The sequence below is a fragment of the Sminthopsis crassicaudata genome, chromosome 2 (genome assembly GCF_048593235.1).
Source record: "Sminthopsis crassicaudata isolate SCR6 chromosome 2, ASM4859323v1, whole genome shotgun sequence".
In the NCBI taxonomy this organism is placed as follows: domain Eukaryota; kingdom Metazoa; phylum Chordata; class Mammalia; order Dasyuromorphia; family Dasyuridae; genus Sminthopsis; species Sminthopsis crassicaudata.
Window position 1 is genome coordinate 162,998,451 of NC_133618.1, and position 16,204 is coordinate 163,014,654.

A 16,204-nucleotide genomic window follows, 5' to 3' on the forward strand; every position below is an offset into this window, starting at 1 on the left:
TTATATGTTAAGTTTTTTATTGTTTGGGTTTAATTGAAACAATGTCCTGAAAAATCTACAAATTCATTGAATGACCATTTTTCTTTTTGTTTAATATTTTAAATAATTTTTCTGGATATGATATTTTTGGCTGCAGGTCTAGTTCTTTTGATTACTGGCTTATATTATTCCAGAATCTGTAGTCTTTTATTGTGGCTGCTGATAAGTCCTATATAATTCTAATTGTAGTGCTAACATATTTCTACTTTTCTGTCAAATTTTGTTATTCCAGGACAATTTTCTTTGATTATTTCTTGTCAAGGTTCTTTTTTTGGCCACTGCTTTCAAGTGTGACCTTATTCTTATATTTTTCACTTCTTGATCTGTTCTCCAGATCTATTCTTTTTCTTATGTTTTACATTCTGTTCTATTTTTTTCATTCTTTATATTTTGTTTTGTTATTTCTTGGTCTCTTACAGCTTTACTATCTCCCACTTATAGCTTTAATAACTTCCACTTCTTAAAGACTCCCTGTCTATTTATCTAGTTGGTTAGCTTTTTTTTTTTTCCAATAATCTTGTGGGGTTTAAGTCTCTTTTTGAGTTCTTCTATAAATTCTTTCTTGGGCTGGTATTTTAACATTACTCTTTAGGGTAAAAGAGACTTTTTTTTACTTCACTGTCCTCTGAAGATGAACCCTGGTCTTCCTTATTGTCATAGTACATGTTTCTCTGATTGGGTTCTTTCTTCTTTGCCTGTTCATTTTTATTTTATTTTATTTTTTTTTAACAAAAACTCTTCTAATCCTCAAGGGGGTTGGGGCTGATAGGGCAAATGATGGTGCCTCTTGCTTCACTTCAGCTCTCCTCTCTGATCTGGAACCCCAAACCCAAACCCCAGCCCTCCTCATGTGCCTTCAGCCATCAGTGTTTCTACTCCCTTTCTTCACTTGCTGAGGCTGCTAGTGCCTTCTCTGCAGATTTTTCTTGGTCTTCCTGGACTTGGATCCCTGATTCCCCACCATGTCTGGGAGGTAAAAGTTCTGTGGTTCTGGCTGCAGCAGAACCCAGGTAGTCTCAGGGTTTCCTACTTGCTGTTTCTCTGGAGCTGGCTTGGAGGAAGATTAATCACACAGATTAATCCAGGTCCTGGAGTCTTTCTTTAGGTCTTAGGTTATCCCAGAAGGGCCCCTGTTCTGCCCCAAGTTTTCTGTGTTTGCCCTGAGATATAAATTTGTTCTGTTTGTGAGGTAAATTTGGAGAGCTTGAAATTTTTTGACCCATTCTGCCATCTTCCCAGAATCCTCTTTTGGTGTATTCCTTTTGGTCTCCATTCACTTTTTTCCAGAGGTCTATACCACATCTAACTCTTCTAAAATTCTATACATCTCCTTTACTTTTTCTTGCTTATTTTGTGGCTAGATTTATCTAAATCTGATAGAGAAGTTGAAATCTTCCACTAGTATGGGTTTGTGGTCTGTTTCTTCTTGCAATTCATTTAACTTCTCTTAGAATTTGGATGCTATACGACTTGGTGCATATATTTAGTATTTATATTATTTCATTATCTATGGTACCCTTTAGCAAGATGTAGTTTCCTTTTTTATCTCTTTTAATTAGATCTATTTTTGATTTTGCTTGATTTAAAATCAGTATCGCTATCCCTATTCTTTTTGTTTTTTGGATTTTTTTGCATTAACTGAAGCATGGTATATTTTGTTCCAGCCTTTTACCTTTACTCTCTATGAATCTCTTTGCCTCAGATGTTTTTCTTGTAAACAACATATTCTAGGATTCTGGCTTTTTATCTATTCTTTTTAATCTACTGCCAGTTCATCTCATTCACATTCACAATTAAGATAATTAACTCTGTATTTTCTGCTATTCTATTTTTCCCAAGTTCTATTTTCTCTTCCTTCTGATCCCTACCTTCCTCTGTCTGCCCTTCCTTTTATTAGACCCTCCCCCCTTATCCCTTTTCCCTTCTATGTCTGCCTTCCTCTCCTTTTCCTTTCTCCTTTCCCCTTCTACTTAGCTATATGGTGAGACGAGTTTCTATACCAAAAATAAGTATGTATATTATTCCCTTTTTGAGATAAATCAGAGGAGATTAAGGTTCAAAAAGTGCTCATCCATCACCTTCCCTTTTTCCCCCTCTGTTGTAATAGGTCTTTTGTACTACCTTATGTGATATAATTTGTCCCATTTTACCTTCTCTTTTTTCTTTTAGCATAATTCTTTTTCTACTCTTTGATTTCTTTTTTATATCATCACATTAAAGTTAATTTATATCCCACTTTCTGTGTGTGCCCCTTCTAACTTCCCTGATTAAGTTCTCAAGAGCTACAAGATCGTCTTCCTGGTAGGAATGTAAACATTTTAATTTTGGAAAAACATAGCTTTTTTTTTCCTCCTCCTTTTCTGTTTATCTTTTTATGCTTTTTTTGAGACATGCACTTGAAGATCAAATTTTCTGTCCAGCTCTGGCCTTTTCATCAGAAGTTATTGAAAATTCCTTATTTCATTGAATGTTTATCTTTTCCCTCAAAAGATAATGCTCAGTTTTGATGAGTAGTTGAATTCTTGGTTGTAGTCCAATCTAATGTGGAACCTACTAGGTCTTGGATAATTCTGAAAATCTCTATCATGGATAACTCTGACTGTGGCTTCTTGATATTTGAATTGTTTCTTTCTGCCTTCTTGCAGTGTTTTCTTCTTGATCTGATTATTCTGGTGTTTCATTTTGGGGTCTCTTTTAGGAGGTGATCAGTAGATTATTTTTTTACTTTATATTTCTAGGATGTCAGTGCAGTTTTCTTTGATTTCTTGAAAGATGTTGTCCTGGCTCATTTTTTCATGGTGATTTTCAGATAGTCCAATAATTTTTAGATTGTCTCTTGTGGATCTGTTTTCCTAGTTGGTACATTTTTCAGTGAGGCATTTTACATTTTTTTTCTTTTCTCATTTTTTGGTTTTTAAAAAATGATTCTGCTTATCTTGGGCTATTTATTTCCTTTTGTCCAATTCTAATTTTTGTTCATTTTTCTGTTTCACTACTTCTGTTTTTAAGTTGTTCTCTTCTTCCATTTCACCAATTCTGTTTTTCAAGGAGTTGTTTTCTTCAGACAATTTCGTTATTTCTTTTTCCAAACTCTCTTGCAAAGTTCTCATTTCTTTCCCCCATTTCTCTTCTGCTCTTTTAAATCATTTTTGAATTCTTCCAAAAGAGCCTTCTGAAAGTTGGAGCCCAACTTATATCACCCTTTGAGGCTTCATCTGGAGATGGTTTGCCTTTAGTGTGCTCAGGGTTTGAGGTGTGTTCTTCCCTGTTTCCATCACAGCTGTCTGTGCTCAGAGCTCCTTTGGCTTTTTTGCTCATTTTCAGATGCTGAAGTTATCCTCTAGGGCAAAGGGGAGATTGTCCTGACTTCCTCTACCGGCAGACAGAGGGCTGCCGCTGCTGCCGGCTTCCTTCCTGTGCTGGAAGTCCCGCGGTAAGCCGGGATCAGGGGCTCATGACTTGCCTTCTGTAGTTGTGTTGGAGGCCTGCTGCCTTGTGAACCAGGCAGAGCAGCCAGTGCTGCTGCATTTTGATTGAGGGTCTCCTGTTACATTCCTCACACCAGGCCTCCCCACACTGGCTGCAGACCCCGTTACCAACTGAGACAGACTTCTTCTTAAACTGGAAAATTGTGACCCTCCAAATGTCTGTAGTTCTGTCACTCCACAATCTGTTTGGAAGCTTAACCTAGCATCGACTCCTAGAAAAGTCAGTGAAAGCTCAGGCCATTGCCTGGCTTCTCTCAGGCATTTTGACTCTTATCTTTAACAAATAAAGGTTAGGAGTCAAGTCAGCAAGAATTTATTACCTGCCTACTGAGAGCCAGCAAAGTGTTAGGGATAGAAAAGGCAAAAAACAGTAGCTATTTACTCAAGGAGCTCACAGCCTGAGACATCCCGCAAATGCCTGAGTATCCACAAGATAGATGTAGGATGAACTGGAGATAATCTTAGAAGTCATAGATTGAGGAAGATCTAGAAAGGCTTCTCCCAGAGGTGGGAGCCGAAATGGGAAGGAAGCCAGGAGGCCGGGGAGGGGAGAGAGAATGCTTGGAAGGAGGTCTGGTAACACTGGAGAGCTAAGAAGGGGCCATCCTTAGGAAGAGTCTGAAAAGTCAATCCTGGAGGGCTTTGGGAGCTCCTGACACTGATTGAATTGGGGGAAGGGGACAAGCCGTGGCCAAACCAGTGTTCTAGAAAAAGGACTCAGCAGCGCAGTGGGTGATGGATTATAGCAGGGGGATGCCTACAACAGGACCATTACTACATTTCAGTGGTGCATGGACTTCTGTTAAACACAAAAATTTCAAAAAATCATGATTTTATTCCTTATCATTCCCATACTAAGCTAAAGTACTTAGCCATTGAGCACATACTAGAAGCCTAGCATTATGATGGTCAGTAGAGAAGTAATTATCTGGGAACAAATCATTTGTATTTTTTTTAAGTCCTTGCCATTGCTGATTGACCTGACTTTTTTTTTTTTTTTTTAATTTTTATTACTTTTTATTGACAGAACACATGCCTGGGTAATCTTTTTTACAACATTATCCCTTGCATTCACTTCTCTTCTGATTTTCCCCCTCCCTCCCTCCATCCCCTCCCTAGATGGCAGGCAGTCTTATACATGCTAAATGTGTTATAGTATAACCTAGATACAATATATGTATGTAGAACCAATCAGTTCTCTTGTTGTACAAGAAGAATTGGATTCAGAAGGTAAAAATAACCTGGGAAGAAAAACAAAAATGCAAACAGTTTACACTCATTTCCCAGTGTTCCTTTTCTGGATGTAGCTGATTCTATCCATCATTGATCAATTAGAATTGGATTAGCTCTTCTCTATGTTGAAGATATCCACGTATACAATGATCTCCTGGTTCTGCTCGTTTCACTCAGCATCAGTTGATATGTCTCTCCAAGCCTCTCTGTATTTATCCTGCTGGTCATTTCTTATAGAACAATAATATTCCATAACCTTCATATACCATAATTTACCCAACCATCCTCCAATTGATGGGCATCCACTCAGTTTCCAGTTTATTGCCACTACAAAAAGGGCTGCCACCAACATTTTGCTACATACATCGACCTGACTTTTGTCTTGCTTCTGGACTAAAGTGACGCTGGAAAAGAGAGTAAGGCTGACAACTCTGTGCAGCTCTGCTTCACTCAAATCTGGTTCATGTCTCCAATTGATAAATGGTCAAAAGATGTGAACAGACAATTTTCAGATAACGAAATTAAAACCATCTATAGTTATATGGAAAGTTGCTCTAAATCACTATTGATTAGAGAAGTGCAAAATAAAGCAACTCTGAGGTGGTACCTCACCCCTCCTGGATTAATTAGGTAAGATAACAAGAAAACATAACAATAAATTTTGGAGGGGATTGCTCTGGTGAGCAATCTGAAACTATGTCCAGAGGGCTATCAAATTGTACATAGCCTTTGATCCAGAAGTGCCACTAGTGGGTCTATATCCATAAAGAAGGGAAAGGAGCCCCATGTGCAAAAATGTTTGTAGCAGGTCTTTTTGTGGTAGCGAAGAATTGGAAATTGAGAAGATGCCCATCAGTTGGGGAATGGTTGAATAAGTTATGCTGTATGAAGGTAATAGAATACTATTTTTCTATGAAAAATGATGAACAGGGTGATTTTACAAAGGCCTGGAAAATATTTAGATGAATTGATGCTGAGCAAAACAAGCAGAACCAGAAATACATTGTATACAATAACAGCAAGAAAGGGCGATGATTGACTATGAAAGACTTGGTTCTTCTTATAGGTTCAGTGATCTAAAGCAATCCTAATAGACTTTGGACAGAAAATGCCATCTACATCCAAAAAAAAAAATTAAAGAGACTAATTGTAAATTCACATGCTATGTTCACTTCTTTTTCTGTTTTTTTTTTTTTCCTGTTTGTTTTTTAATCTCGCCCATAGTTTTTCTCTTTTGCTCAGATTTTTCTCTCCCAACATGATTCATAAATCAATGTGTATTAGAAAGAAAGAAATGAATAAATAAAAAACAAACAAAAATTAATTCATGAGCACTTGTGATGTCACTAGTCTTTGGAGAACAAAGCTCAAATAATGTTTTTTTAAGCTACTTAAAACAAACATAGAATATAGATGTGGACATGAGGTTAGAGAGGAAAGAAAATCTATTATGGTCACAATTCAGAACAGATATGGTAGAGGCTATCTAGTTCAACTCTTGCTATTTTACAAAGAAGGAGTTTAGGGCTCAGAGAGATTAAGTAATCCCCCGAGTTTTACAGCAGGAAGCATGTTGGAACTCTTATTCATTCACTCTACCACTTTGTCTTTCTGCTTATTAGACTTAGTTGTCATAAGTGGTTCTGATGAGCTTCAACTAAGATTTCTTTAGTAACCAAAGAGTTGATTTAGTGGCTAGATTTGGAGAGAGATGAGGAATGAAAAGGGGGTGCCCTTATGTTTTCAGTACTTACATAACAGCCTCCCTTTTTTTAGCTTCTTTCTTTCATGAACATGGTGATTGTGTATTTTGGGGAAATATGCTATAGAAATTGTATTACAAGTACTTCCCTGTTTTTTCCTTTTTCTCTAAATCAGAACAAGACAAAGGCTCTCCTGTGCTTTGATGCATGTGTTACAGTCACAGTGTGGGTATGTAGAGAGAGAGAAAGCAAAGCTTTTGTCTTTGAATTTAATAGTTCTGTCAAACAAACTTATTTTTGTCAGAAAAAAACCATCTGCCTTCAGGAACAAAAAGGAATACAGTGAACTTTCTGAAGAGTTGGTATAATTCTAGTGCTATCTTTAGGTGTTCCTCAAGAATAAGAATCAGATCTTATGTGGTTTTAAAAATCATTTCCCATTATTGCAGTAGAAATTAAAAATAAACTGAGGTACAAAATTCTAAGGATGATAAATGTTGGGCTAATTATGACAAATAAATTGAGTCAGGAGCATTTCTCAATAAAAAGAGACATTCAATGAGGGCTGATAGGACCTTTTCTAACAATCAGAATATGGAGCAAAATCTTAAGCAACATAGCCTGTTTTCTAATTGGCTATCAGTTTTTAATTTTATTCCACCTGGTAGTTGTTCAGTAAGTATTTGTTCAGTTGAATTTAGGAAACAGTGAACACTTTGTATTTTTTAAATGTATAGATTTGATGATTATATTCTTGAAGTAATCTGTGTCATATAGACTTTTATCTAATAATGTTTTGGTTTTCAGAATGATGTAGATAAAACTTACAGTATTCCATTTTAATTTTTTACTTAGATAAATCTGTGAGCTCATCACCACAAGTACTCTTTCCATTGGTAAAGTGGAAATCTTTCCTTTCCTTCTTATCCCATGTGATTCTTGTCCTTCTCATTTTATAAATCCTCAAAAAAGGACCCACACAATGTGCAATAGTCCTTCCTCTAATCTTTTTTTTTATTATTTTGGGGATATTGGTGGAAGCATTCTTGATGAAGACTTCAGAAAGAAACAGGCAGATGTTTATGAGCATTCCAACGCAGATCAAATCTTTACAAATACATGATTGATTTAAAGGTATGACAGTATAAGACCCCACTGTGCATATGCTGGATGATTATTAAAAAAAGGAAATTTATTCGATGAAGTAAAATGCTTTTTTCCAGTGAGGTGTAACACTACTTACCATCTAGCACTTAATAAATCCTTTTTTATGGATTCTCTGCCCATGTCAAAATTAGACAAGATTTCTTGAAAAAACATGCAAATTCATACTTTCTAGACATTATTAATGTTACATAGTTGGCTAACTCATAGAACTTGTCCATAAATCTATAAATTTGGAGTAGACACTCCCAATATATAATGATCTGGATCCAGAATTAAAGGGGGCAAAGGAGTGATCTGAATTTCTTATGGGGATTTCAGAATTCTTTTTATTTCCCCACATTTCTTAGATCCTATCCCTATCTTTTAACACCAATACTATATTCTCTCAGAAATGTTGTTTGGCTTTTGAGTCATGAAACACTAAATTTGCCAAAGAATTCAAGCTAATTACCCAGAAAACAATGGAGCTGTGCATGGTAAGTGTGAGCAGGTGCAATATATTATAAATAAGGAGTTATGCCAGAGAAGCATTGCAGAGTTGTTATGTATGACATATATGATAAAAATAAATGAAGTCTTTTTGTATGAGAAAAGATGAGAGTAAAAGATAAACTGTGGGTAGACAACCATTGTGCTTCATTAGTATCTTTGAGCTATCCAGGGAATGAGATGATGATATTATAATAAAGAATTTATTAATTACTTACTAAATGTCAAATATTATACCAAAGACTATGGATAGAAATATAAGAAATTCCGGTAGTCCTTCCTTCAGAGAACTTTCATTCTAATTGGGAAAAACAACACATGAAAGAGGAGCTAGGGAAGTCCAATATTCTAATGGGAAGAGGATGAAGAGGAAGAAGATGAAGATGAGGGTTATGGTCAGAGGACTGGCAGTAAGAGGGAATGTCCTCTCCCAACGAGATCACAGATCCATTGGTGAATTCTTCTGGTAATGGACTATCTCTAGTTGTTTTGCCCTAGACTCTGGAGGCTGACCTTGTACAGCCCTCCCTCTTAAATCCATTTCTTTTGCATGCCATGGCCACAACTTCCTGATGTCATGCTAAAAGAAAAAAGACAATTAACTACAACAATTTCTGGTAACAGTAAATGTTTTTGAGTAGTTGAATGAGATATTTTCTGAAAAAATCGAAGTAATAAGGTTATATGGTGGGTGTTAATATTATTATAAATTATTACATTATACATAATATAAAATCATTATAAAGGAGAAATTCTAAAGTGGCCAAAATATGAAAAGGCATAAAAAAAAATTTATGCTACATTGTGCTAGTGGGACAATCAAGTGACAACCTATATGCTTTACTGAAGTTCTTGCGAGGAAGTCCTGTAGTATGTTGGCTGGACTGCAGTGGTAATTTTATAGGAGAACATGGACACTAATTGCATATAAAATAAGGTACAGTTTGCATTGTCAGAGGGAGTATCTACTTTAATGAAATCATACAGTGATTGGCGTACCAGTGGAACACTGTTATCCTTCTATGTCATTAAATTAAACTGACAATCTCCAGCAATTCTGAGGTTCTGTAAATGTCTTCAGTCCCCATTGAACAATTCTCTGAATATCCTTAGTGTCTTGATTTGCCACTTCACTAAATCCTGTTTTTCTTTCAAGTTTTAACTGTGAGCACTTTAAAGCATTTTTAAAAAATTGTGATCCAGAGGGATCTGTAGCTGCTTTTTCAAATATCTGCTCCTTGATTAAGAAAATTTTTGAAGTTTGACATCTATTTTTAGAAAACCATAGCTTGCCATTTTTTTTGCTAAATATTTATAAGGTATCTAACTTTTATTTTTCATATTTCCATTATTAGCCAAAGATAAACTCTTTGTAAAACTCAACCCTATTGCCTAACCCTTGCTTATTGCTAAGTATTCTGTTCTGGGTCTTAAGAATTAGAAAATGTCTCCTCTCTCTTCATCAGTTTCCCACTGCGTTTTCAACTGAGGAGAATATGATGAGCCTGGTTTTGGACATAATATCCAAAGCTGCTGATAGGACAGCCAGGCATAGGTGCTGGTTGGAAATGTAATTCTGGAGCAGAGGAGACAGGTTCAAATTTAAAAATGTGTGTGTTGGGGACTACCAAGGTGTTCCTCCCTTTATCCTGGAGAAGGCCAACATTTGATATAAATATATATTTTAAACTATAAAATATATAGTTCCATATATCAGTTCTTTCTCTGAAGGTAGATAGCATTTTCTTTCATAGATTCTTTGTAATTGATTTGAATATTCATATGCCATAGCTTAGTAATTTACATTTACTCTTTGGACAGTATTCGGTACATTTTATTCTTTGTTATTTCATACGAGTCTTCCCATGTTTTCCTAAAATCAGTCTGTTTACATTTGAGTAAGGTGGTATTCCATCATAATCATATGCCACATCTTATTCAGTGATTCCCCATTTGTTTTACATTTCCTCAATTTCCAGGTCTTTGCTACCACAAAGAGAGCATTTTGGTTCTTTTGGAGCATATTGGTTCTTTTCCTTTTTTCCCCAGTCACCTTGGGAAACATCTTTTAGTGATATTGCTGGGTTGAAGGATAAAGCAATTTTGTAATTCCAGGGTGTTCTCCAAAATGATTGGATCAATTTTCAATTCCACCAACATATATTAGTATCCTAACTACCCTGTATCTCCTACAACATTTGTCATTTTCCCCTTCTGTCATTTTAGCCAGTCTGTTAGGTGTAAGATGATATCTCAGCTTGATTCAAAGAATTTTTTCATGTGACTATATAAAGCTTTAATATCTTCTTCCAATACCTGGTGCTTTTGGTCATATATCAATTGGGAAATGACTCATATTCTTATACATTTGATTAAGTTCTCTATAGTTTTGATATATGAGGCCTTTATCTGAGAAACTGTATTAAAATTTCCCCCAATTTTGTGCTTTTCTTCTAATCTTGGTTTCATTTCTATAAATCTTTTGTAACTTAGCATAATCAAAATCATCTTTTTTATATCTCATAGTGCTCTCTATCTCTAGTTTATTCATAAATTTTCCTATCCATAAATCTCATGGGTAATATGTTTTATTCTTTTTCAGATTTTTTTTCCCCCTGAGGCTGGGGTTAAGTGACTTGTCCAGGGTCACACAGCTAGGAAGTGTTAAGTGTCTGAGACTAGATTTGAACTCTGGGCCTCCTGAATTCAAGGCTGGTGCTCTATCCACTGTGCCACCTAGCTGCCCCGGGTAATATGTTTTAATTTATAATATATTCTAATATTGGTCTATATCTAATTTCAGGCAGACTATTTCTTGGTTTTCCCAATAATTTTTTTTTTAACCAAAAAAGTGAATTCTTATCCTGAGAGCATAAATCTTTACATTTATCAGACACAAGGTTACTATAACATTTTCTGCTTGAAGATACTTCCTCAACCACTTCCTCCTCTCTCTGGGAAAAGGTGTGCCTTCTCATTTGCAAAGTTAGTAACTTCACCTGAATCCCAGGATTATCTGTCTGCCTCCTCTACAACTTCTCCTTATACCACACAGCATCTCTCACTATAACGGCTTCTTCCCTTCTCATTCCACTTTTACTTCTAATATATTTTCTGCTGTTTATTGTACATTTACTTTATTTGATGATCAGCCAAGTTAAGATTAAAGATATAAGCAAGAGAGAACTGATGTAAATGTTTAGTTTGAACATTTATACTTTATAAATCAGCAAATGCTGCAAATCAGGGTTTGAATTATTGTTTCATTAATTGTCAAGACTTAAGAAAGTAATGGAGAAAATGTTAATGCAGATTAAACTTAAAAGTACATTATGACCTTTTTTTTTTCTTTTCCAGAGAGCTAGTTGTTAAACATTTACTAGCACACCTGGTCATTCATGTAGCTATACTAGTTAAAGCCATAGAAGTATTAGAATGCTAAATAAAGAAAGGGGTTGAGATCCAAGTACACATGTACAGTTTTTGACTTTGCCAAGAAGGGCTACTTCTTTGTCAGAAATTGTGGGGAAAGGAGGGGACAGTGGGAGTTATTGTCAGGGGGTTCTGAAATGAGAATGAGAGAAGAGGGAGTTCCTATCAGATGTCCTTAATTTTTTCAACTATAAATTTTGTGACTTTCTGAATTTAGGAAGTGAGAAAATGAATGCAGTTAGTACAGTTATTTCAGGTGTTTTTGGTGAAGGGAGAAGAGAAGGTAGGTTGAAGTCAACGCTAGCAGGATTTGTAGAAAATATATTAGAAGTAAAAGTGGAATGAGAAGGGAAGAAGCCGTTATAGTGAAGGATGCTGTGTGGTATAAGGAGAAGTTCTAGAGGAGGCAGACAGATAATCCTGGGATTCAGGTGAAGTTACTAACTTTGCAAATGAGAAGGCACACCTTTCCCCAGAGAGAGGAGGAAGCGGTTGAGGAAGTATCTTCAAGTGTTTTGCTTTCCGAAAAGTAGTAGATGCTGAAAGTAGTCTGGTGCAAAGGAGCATGACCTGGAGATGGCCAGAGAACAGAAGCAAAAAAGAGTCTGAGGAGGCAACTAGTGGTGGCTGGGAAACTCAGGACAGTTATGTGGATGCTGGGTGGAGTTGGATTCTGTAGTAAGAACAGCATGAAGATAGCTGGGCAGCAGCAGCCTGGAGGGGCTGGGCCCCTTGTCTTTCTGGGTGGTAACATTTCACAGGCAGCCTTCCTGTCCTCTGTTTCCTTCTTTAATAATAAGTAAATCAACACTATCTTCTTGGAAATGTATCAGTCAATTGCTTTATGATACTCCTCACCATTTAATATGTGAGCTTCCTTCACCATGACTCTGTTACATTTGTTGACTTACTCTATTTTTCTTCTATTTATATTTTTATATTTAATTTCTACTAGAAATTAAGCTCTTTGAGACCAGGGACTGTCTTTTTCAGTTTGTATTTCCAGTTCTTAGCAGTGCCTGACATATAGTTAAGTGCTTAATAATGCTTTTTAAGAAATTTATTCATTGTCTACTAAGAATGAATCATACATTTTAGAACTAGAAAGTAGGTAATGCAAGAAATTATAGAGTTAGGGGCCTAAAGAAGATAGAAATGTTTTGGAATAGCTATTATGGGCAGTGTAACAAGGAGCAACAATAGATAACCTGTTTTCCATGCTACAGTGAGGGCCAATTATAGATTTCTAGTGAATTCAAAGAAGATGATTTTGTAATTTTCTTAAGCAACATACTCAAATATCTAGGTAAGTGAGGAAAACATGTGAGGGGGGTAAATGGGTTTGGGCAAGAGTGGTAGGAAGGTACATAGGTGGATAGTCAAAGGCTTTAGGAATTCTAGAGATGACCATAGAAACGGTTGGCTCACGTCCAGGTTAAGCATCTGTTCTCCCATAAACAGTGGAAATAGAGACTGGCACAGTAAAGAGGGGCTGTGGGTCTGAGGGCCAAATGAAAGATTCTGAGATAAACAATGGGTCAGAAGGGGAAATTATGGCTTATGGACTATTTCAGAGTAATAAGGTTTAAGGTATGATTTGTTTTGGGTGATTAAAGTGAGTAGAGATGGCATGCATTTATTTGAATTGAAGTCCAGGAACTGTGAGAGCTAGCTGCTAGAAGAATGAAACCTGAATGGTGAAATGCTGATCACTGTCCCCTAAGTACTGGGAATACAAATATAAGCAGATAGAAACATTCCCTCCTCTCAAGAAGTTTGCTTTCTAATGGAGAAGAAAACATATGGAAGAAAGCTGGAAAAAGGGGACAGGTGGGGAAGGAAATTCCTCAGGGCTTGCTGGAAGAATCTGGATTGTACCTGGTGAGAGATGAAGGTCTGACTGGTCTGGTACCCTCTTTAAATGGAGGTTCTGGGAGGGGCCATTCACCATCAGGGCAAGAGAGAGCAGAGGCAGGAGCAGCTCCAGGCTTGATGTGATCCAGGATGAAGATGTTTCTGGGGTTTTGATAGCAGAAGTCCTACCTCCTACTGGTGGGTCCCACCTACAGATAGAGAGTAGTCAGGTGCCTCAGAGGAGGGACTTGAATGAATCTGGGCCTTATTGGCGCAGAGGCTGGCTTTCTATCTATAGTGGAACTGCCTGTCAATCAAATAAAATGAGCTTCAAAAAAATTGAGTGTTGAGTACTACTAAGAGATGAGAAAGCATCCTGTTGATAATCAAACAGTGACTATAATTCTTTCTTTTGGTCCCATTATGGATTGTGCCTATTCTGAAGGGTTGGTATTGGGCATTTGCAATTGTGCTTGGGAGTCACAGCTCACTAGCTGATCCCTGCACATGGTTACTCCTTGATAATGACATTTTAAAAGAAGTTCAAGGGAATTTGGAGATATTGCCCAAGATAGCCATCCAAAAGCCTTCTCAGTTCTTACTCAGCAGTGTTTTTTTTCCCCCCTAACAATTAAACAATGGGAGTTGATGATTTCTGGGAATTTAGCTCGGAACCAGGAGGTCACAGGTTCTAAGCTCTATTTCCTTTCCATCATGCCTCAGCAGGGCTGGGTAATTGCTGAGTTGGAAAGGTACCTAGGCTAGAATCAATTCCAGAGAATTCTGGATTCTCTTTGGTGGATGTAGGCCTGCTGAAGGTTTCTAAGAGGACAACATCTTTTTAACCACAGCAGCTCATGATGAGGAAGGGTAATAATCAGTGTCAGGGATAGGGTTATGTAAAGATAGACATGTAAAGTAGAAACCTTCCAAGATATTTGTTGTACTGTGTTTGCTTTTGGACATTTTCATAGTTTATTTTGCTTTTTGTGGTCATGAGGCTGTGATTTTCAAAGACATTTCTGTTATAGGAAATGCTGTGCTGAAGCCAATTCTGGTTTATTAAATTTTGGCAAAGACCACACATAATGGTTTAATTTATTGTTTTGTTAACCAACATTAAACTTAAAAGTATATTGTACATCTTATTCTTGTTTTCAGAAGAATATTATTCCTTTATAAATGTATAGGTGTGACAGGGACAAGTCTGTGCACGTAGATTATAGAAGTTGATATTATTTGTTATTATAAATAATTAGCTCTTTAGAATAAAGGATATTTCAAAATCTTTTAAGTGCCATAAGAATTTCTAAGTCTAATAATACTGATATAAAGAAGTTCAAGAGAAGTCATATATAGCTAATGCCAATAAAGTGTAGTATTCTTGTTGGTTTTCTGGAGGTCTTGGAACCAGCCTTCATTTCAGCAAAGTAATCACCACCAGAACAGCCAGGGATAAAGTCCAAATTCTTTATTGTCTCCATGCTTCGGGTCCGGGCTAGCTTGGTCTCAGTGGATGAAATGGAGGAGGACAGGCCAGCCAACCACTGTGGTATGAGATGGAATAAATGAATCCGGCTGAGTTTGTCCCACCTTATATGCTCTATTACAGTTAAATCCATTCATCATACTGAGTATAAGACAATCATTATATCACTAGGGAACCATTATTTGTTGTGAAATTAAATCAATCATACTAAACTTAGAGAACATCATGCTAAACTAGATAACCATTGTTTCATCAATTCCACTGACTTAGCTCCTTGTTTCAAGTTCAGAGTTCTGGCCCATAACATCTCCCACTTTCTTTTGTTTTAGAGCATAGGTGGTCACACCCTCCCTGACTTTTTAGGGAGGTGGGAACCACCAAAATGAGGTGATCACATCCTCTCTGACTTCTCAAAAAAGAGGGTGAAAACACCAAAAAAGGAGGTGATCACGCCCTCCCTCATGACTCAAGAAGGAAGATGAAAACACCAAAGGAAATGGGGAGTCAAATCAGATTATCAGGTTTCTGAAGGGTCTCACTTGAAACAGGTATACATAACAACATGGGAGGTATAGCAATATAACACAACATGAATCAACATTATTATACATGTCCATAAGTCCTAGAAATAGTCCAAAACCAATTTATTGTCCATTACTTCATGTCTCAGGGAATCCAATGATTCCTGCTGGTTTTGAAGTTCTATAACAATCTCATTATCAGCCATGCTCTTTCAGTGTCAGTTGTTTCTGTCTCTCTGAAAGTGCTCATTGGCACCTATCTGATTCCTTCTCCATCTGTAGAAATATAAGCAAACCCTTTCTCCCAAGCAGTTAACCTATTGGGTCCCTTCCATTCACCACTTTCTGGATCTCTCCACATCATCTGGCAAATATATTGGAACTGCTCGCATGGACACTCTGCTGTTGGGTTAAAAAGCCTGTATTCTCCCCAATTGTAATCCCTTTCTCCCATCTGATTACTTTTCGGCTGATTGATCATATCAGAGTCCTGAACTTCTAAAGACTCTTTGAGTATAACCTTGGCTATCATCATGCCCCACCTGTTTTTTTTTTTTTTTTTTTTGAGGTCTTGGAGCTGGGCCTGCCTCTCATTTCCCAGAGTTAATCTACATTCTGAGGCCCAGTAGAAGCCCTTGTTGCATTTTGGACATAGGGTTTTAGGTCTTGTTCTCCCACCTTGTCTTCTCACTCTATCTCTTTGCCTATATTGAGCTTTCAGATGCCCTACTTTCCCACACTGAAAGCATTGACAAGTCTCTCTGGAAGTCCCTTGCCAAGAAGGACCCT

At 36.9% G+C, this 16,204-nt stretch overlaps 1 protein-coding gene across 10 annotated transcripts in view; it reads left to right on the forward strand.

Moving 5' to 3' along the window:
- KIF16B (kinesin family member 16B) overlaps window positions 1-16,204 on the forward strand; it is a 341,720-nt gene that overhangs the window by 14,506 nt on the left and 311,010 nt on the right. For 6 of the 10 annotated variants that reach the window (XM_074287814.1, XM_074287815.1, XM_074287816.1 and 3 more), the window contains exon 2: window positions 10,722-10,868. The exons of 3 other annotated variants lie outside the window; for them this stretch is intronic. In XM_074287814.1, coding sequence (XP_074143915.1) covers window positions 10,722-10,868 — 147 coding nt within the window. Of the gene's footprint in view, window positions 1-3,379; window positions 3,473-10,721; window positions 10,869-16,204 lie in introns of those variants that run through there. One more of the 10 variants, XM_074287820.1, reaches the window with a different exon arrangement.